This window comes from Elgaria multicarinata, chromosome 11, assembly GCF_023053635.1.
Source record: "Elgaria multicarinata webbii isolate HBS135686 ecotype San Diego chromosome 11, rElgMul1.1.pri, whole genome shotgun sequence".
Taxonomy (NCBI): Eukaryota; Metazoa; Chordata; class Lepidosauria; order Squamata; family Anguidae; genus Elgaria; species Elgaria multicarinata.
This window is the reverse complement of record NC_086181.1, coordinates 42175646-42181733: the sequence shown is the minus strand read 5'-3', so window position 1 is coordinate 42181733 and position 6088 is coordinate 42175646. Positions and strand designations below refer to the sequence as shown.

Below are 6088 nucleotides of genomic sequence, written 5' to 3'. Positions count from 1 at the left end.
CTATCTCACTGTGTCTCTCGCACAGTAGTAAACGGCAGTGTCCTCTGCTTTCAGGTTGTTCATTTGCAGATAGAAGTTGGAGCTGTCTTTTGAGGCAGTGAATCGTCCTTGGATTGTGGGGGAATAATAATTGCCTGAAGAGCTGTAGTAGTGGACAAGCCATTCCAGGCCTTTGCCTGGTTTCTGTCTTACCCAATCCATATAGTAGCTGTTAATGTTGAACCCAGTGACAGCACAGCTTAGCTTATGTGATTCTCCAGGCTTTTTCATTACTGGATCTGACTGGGTGAGCACCACTTGAGAGTGGACACCTAACAAAGGAAAAATAAAGAAAAGTTCTTGACATGGATGGAAAACAGAACAAAAGGTCAACCCATGGCTACCCTACAGAATATGTACAGATTGACAGGGCAAATGCAAATGTAAAGCCAACGCACATGAGGAGAATGCAGCGAATCCAATCAGTATTTGCAAGAGGTGCAGCATAGTGGAGGGATAGATGGGATCTCAACGGTACTCCGTGTGCCCTGCCAGGAAGTCTGTGTGAAGGGAGAGGCTTTGAGGGCTTAAGAAGGAAGCAGATGTACCCTTTGTTTTGCATAAATAAGTTAGCATAAGCAGTGAACAGTATTAATACAGGGTGGAAAACGTTGAGAATAAAAGAATCCAAGGTTACAGCGATTTTGTAAAGGGGAGTGCCAAAGTGGAGGATGAAAGTGAAAAGTTCTTTGCCAGTTACAGAATGTGGCTCTGAAGGGAGAAATGAAGTAGTCCTTGAAGAGGATGGAACAGGCAAGGATAGGGATGAAATGGAGATGTGCCTCTGCAGGACTACGTCCATAGCAGACAGAGGACCTGGACCTTCATGTTCTTTATATTTCAGTCCAGGCAGACTGTGCAGCTTCTGTGCTCCCCTAACTGGACATCTCTACCTGAGTTATTTATTGTGTTCTCATCATTTCTCAGTCATGGTAGTTTGCAGGCTCTTTACACAAGGTTGTCATCCTCCAGGGATTCTTACAATCTATATCCTGCTTTGTTTTCTATATAAGATTGGGGAAAGTCTGGCATTCCCAGAATACTGGTATAAAATCCTGATGTATTTCTGCAGTGCCACAACACCATTTAGTGATTGTATAATGAAACATATAGAAGACATGAGAAAGAAAATCCCCTGAAGAAAAGCATGTGAAATGGAACCAATCTGAATTCCACAAAGAATCCAGAAGCAGAATCCCCAGTAAAGGTGTGGGATAAAAGCCTCACATAGAAAACCCCCCACTGTGTGTTATCCATTGATTGTGGAGAAGGTGTATGTGTGATGATCAATGAAGGCGGCTGTGTAATTACATTGCTGCATCTGAAGCCATTCTCTCTGGAAATGGAGTCAAGTCTCCCTTGGTTGGATTGTGGAGAAATATCCTAAGGAGTCAACCCCTCAAAGGGCCAGCAGTTGAGGAAATGCTCAGCTTCATCGTGAAAACATGATACATACTCATACATACTGAGACTTGGGTGGGTGAGCTGGGTGGGGTTGACCTGACTCAGGTCTGCCCACCTGGGTACTCAGTGCAGCACCAACATAGATTGGAGGGGTGGGGTGGGGTGGGGGTGTCGCCGTGATTCATAGATCTTTCATCTCTATGACCAGGAAACCACTCCACCTCGGAGGAGACCTTGAGGGTTTGCACCTGGTGTTGGGCCAGATAGACAGGTTGCGGATGCTGCTGGTGTACTGCCCACCCTTCTGCCCAGCAGCCTCCCTGACCGAGCTGGCAGAGGTGGTCTCGAGCTGTAGTAGTGGACAAGCCATTCCAGGCCTTTGCCTGGTTTCTGTCTTACCCAGTCCATATTGTAGCTGGAGATGGTGAAGCACCCTTTTGCTCTATTAGGACACAATCATATCAGATACCTACAAGCCATTCTATTCACTTCCTATGAGCCTGTCTCATCCAACTCATGTAGGGGATGCTGAAGAGTACTGGTGATGTTTCAGCTCATTGAGTTTCATCACCAGATTTTTACCCAGATTTTGCCTAGTTCTAGTCCCTGAAAGTGGCTAACAATCTTCTTCTTCTTCTTCTTCTTCTTCTTCTTCTTCTTCTTCTTCTTCTTCTTCTTCTTCTTCTTCTTCTTCTTCTTCTTCTTCTTCTTCTTCTCCTCCTCCTCCTCCTCCTCCTCCTCCTCCTCCTCCTCCTTCTCCTTCTCCTTCTTCTGTGAAACTTTGCTTGCCAGTGATGCTTTAAAAAGAAAAGCATGCAACCAAATGACGCTTCCCTCCATTGATTGAACTGTGAACATTCACCTTTTTAAAAATGTACATTCCCTCCAAAAAGTTTCATTTTCCAAGTATGACGAAAAGCTTGAGAACATGTGACCTTTTAATAAAAAAAATGCAGCATGTTTTGGTTCATGTTTTAGGTTGAGAATATAACAAGTTATGTTGGTTATTGAAATCAAATGGATTGATCCTGCATCATATCTGCTAACTTCACTCCTCAACAGAAGGGATGGATGGACTCACCTCCATCTGGGCTCACCGGGCACTCGCTGAACCACAACACAACCCTGTTCACAACATGGCACAACCCATCCGGTAACAATCTGGCAAGTACCACAGGATCACCTGTCCCTTTAGTTAGCTTCCATTTTGTGTAACAATGGTGGCGTGTTATTCTGCATAGAAGGTATTTTACAAAAATGGTGGCTGTAAAGTGACCATTTAGGCAAGCAAGGTTAGGGTTGTGAATGGACCATGGTATCGGTGGAATCACTGGGTGTTTGCCAGGCATGGTGTGGCAAGAGTCAGCTGGTTGTAGTGGGGTCCATGGACCCCAGTCAAGCAAGCCGAGGAGCAGGGAGTCTGTCCATCTTCACTCCTATATTGGATGCTCATGAAATCGCTACTCAAGAGAATGAATGCCTACAGGAAAAAGCCACTGTCCATTGGGGGAAAGAGGAAAACAGTGAGCAGAGAGGAGGTAAATTGTAACAAGAAGAAACCAAAGCAGGATGAAGCAGGGCTAAGAAAATACATTTAACTATTAATAGTTCTTATATGATGACTTTCCTTTGTATATCTGTTCTAGCATATGAGCATCTGGTTTGTGGTTCTCTGTTGCCACAATCTGGTTATGTTTTTCTAAAATTAATGCAGTGAATGGTTTTTATCTGTTGTCTAATAGGTTCTATCGCACTGTGTCTCTCTTGCACAGTAGTAAACGGCAGTGTCCTCTGCTTTCAGGTTGTTCATTTGCAGGTAGAAATTGGAGCTGTCTTTTGAGGCTGTGAATCGCCCTTGGATTGTGGGGGAATAATGATTGCTTGAAGAGCTGTAATAATGGACAATCCATTCCAGTCCTTTGCCAGGCCTCTGTCTTACCCAATCCATCCAGTAGCTGTTAACGTTGAACCCAGTGCCAGCACAGCTCAGCTTATCGGATTCCCCTGGTTTTTTACTTACTGGATCTGACTGGGTGAGCACCACTTGGGAGTAGACACCTGACAGAGGAAAAGTAAAGAAAAATTCTTGACATGAGTGATAAACTGAACAAAAGGGCAACCTATGGCTGCCCAATGGAATCTATATGGAATGCTAGGACAAATGAAAAGCTAAAGCCCAACGCACATGAGGAGAATGCAACCAATCCAATCAGTATTTGCAAGAGGTGCAGCATAGTGGAGGGATAGAAGAGATCTCAATGGAACTCTGTCTGCCCTGCCAGGAAGTCTGTGTGAAGGGCTTAAGAAGACTTTGAGGGCTTAAGAAGGAAGCAGACAGGCTCTTGGTTTTGCATAAATAAGTTAGCATAAACAGTGAACAGTATTAATACAGGGTGGAAAACTGGAGGATCCAAGAATTCAAGATATCAGCCATTTTGTAGAGGGAAGTAGCAAAGTGGAGGATGAAAGTGAAAAGTTCTTTGTCAGTTACAGAATGTGGCTCTGCAGGGAGAAATGAAGTTGTGCTTGAAGAGGATGGAACTGGCAAGAATACTGACGAAATGTAGCTGTGCCTCTGCAGAACTACCTACATCGCAGACAGGAGTACTTGCAGTCTAAGGTCTTGGACCTTTATGTTGTCTGTCTTTCAACCCAGGCACACTGTGTTGCTTCTGTGCCCCCCACCCCACCCCAGGGCATCTCTACCTGAGCTGTTTCTTGTGTGCTCATCATTGCTCACTCACGGTAGTTTGCAGGCTCTTTTCATTGACATCTTCCAGGGATTCTTATAACTTATGTCCTGTTTAGTTTTGGTTTTAAGATTGGGGAAAGTCTGGCATTTCCTGAATGGCTGTATAAAGTCCTCACATATTTCTACAGTACCACAGCACCATTTAGTTTCTGTAGAATTAAACGTATAGAACACATGAGAAAGAAAATCCACTGAAAAAAATATGTTTATTAGAGCCAGTCTGAATTCCCCAAAGAATCAAGAAGCAGAATCCTGAGTAAAGGTGTGGGATAGAAGCCCCATTTAGATATCCCCCCCCCAGTGTGTGTTCTGCATTGACTGTGGAGAAGGTATATGTCTGGTGATAAATGAAAAAGGATGTGTGATTACATAAGTGCATATGAAGCCGTTCTCTCTGGAAGCAGAGTCAAGTCTCCCTTTGGTTTTAAGGGTGGATTGTGGAGAAATCTCTTGAGGAGTCAACCCTTCAAGGGACCAGCAGATGAGGAAATGATCAGATTCATTGTAAAAACAGAAAACATACTCAGATGTCCATTTCATTATGTCCTAGGAAATGAGATTTTGTATTCTTTAGAAATTGCTGCCCCCTTGTGTAAAGCCGTTGGAAGACATTTTGTAGGCCTAAATTTGTCTACTGAATTATATGAAGTGAGACCCAGGTAAGATTTCTGAGATATTAAGAGCCTTTTGAATTTGTTGATATCACTGAGGGAGAAATACATTGTTCCACATCAAATATTACATGAGACAGAAGTTGACATAGATGGGACTCTGGCATCATCCATCCCTCAAGAGGGTCAGGGAGGTATGCAAGACCCCTTACCAAAAGGGTTTTGACCACCTTGCAGTTAAGTTTGTGAGGAAGGACAGAGAGCTCCATCTAGTTCCAGTATTCCCCAAAAAACTGGCTTCAAAGTTTATTAACTTTTGATTATGTCTTTTGGAGCAAACTCTGGTTGGAGGCTCTCTGGGTCCTAGTAATACCAAAGTAGATTCTGAAACCCTGAAATCTGTCCATACATAATAATTACAAAAATCTGCAAGAAGCAACTGAGGAATTTTTTTTATGTCTGGCTTCAGATTCCCTCACTCCCATTTTGTTTCTCACAAAAGAATATACACTGCTTGTGCCTTGGGTTTCGGGCTGTCCATTTGCAGGTACAACAAGTTGTTTCTGGAAATGGTGAAGCACCCTTTGCTATATTAGCATATAATCATATCAGATACCTACAAACCGGATCCTGTCTCAACCAACTCATGTAGGAGATGCTGCAGGGAGAAATGAAGTAGTGCTTGAAGAGGATGGAACTGGCAAGAATACTGATGAAACGGAGCTGTGCCTCTGCAGGACAACCTCCCTAGCAGACAGGAGTACCTTCAGTCAAAGGTCTTGGATCTTTATGTTGTCTATATTTTGATACAGGTACTCTGTGCTGCTTATGTTCCCCCACACCCCACTGCAGGGTATCTCTACCTGAACCTTTTATTGTGTGCTCATCCTTGCTCACTCACAGTAGTTTTTAGCCTCTTTACATGACATTGTCATCCTCCAGGGACTCTTATAATCTATATCCTGCCATGTTTTCTTTATAAGATTGGGAAAGTCTGGCATTTCCTGAATGCTGGTATTAAATACTGATGTAATCCTGCAGTACCACAGCACTGTTTAGTGGTTGTATAATTATACTTACAGAACACATGAGAAAGAAAATCCCCTGAAAAAAAGGATGTTTAATGGAGCCAATCTGAATTCCACAAAGAATCCTGAAGCAGAATTCCAAGTAAAGATATGGGCTAAAAGCCTTGTGTAGAAATGCCCCTGTGTGGGTTATCCATTGACTTTGGAGAAGGTATATGTATGATGATGAATGAAGAAGGATGTGTGATCACATT

General features: G+C 43.2%; 1 protein-coding gene across 1 annotated transcript in view; it reads right to left on the bottom strand.

The window, feature by feature from the left end:
- Positions 1-6088, bottom strand: part of LOC134405940 (uncharacterized) — an 8432-nt gene continuing 2344 nt past the window's right edge. The window contains exons 3-5 of the mRNA XM_063137186.1: positions 3383-3501; positions 1744-1885; positions 1-311 (exon numbers count right to left, since the gene is read on the bottom strand). Coding sequence (XP_062993256.1) covers positions 1-311; positions 1744-1885; positions 3383-3501 — 572 coding nt within the window. The remainder of the gene's footprint in view (positions 312-1743; positions 1886-3382; positions 3502-6088) is intronic.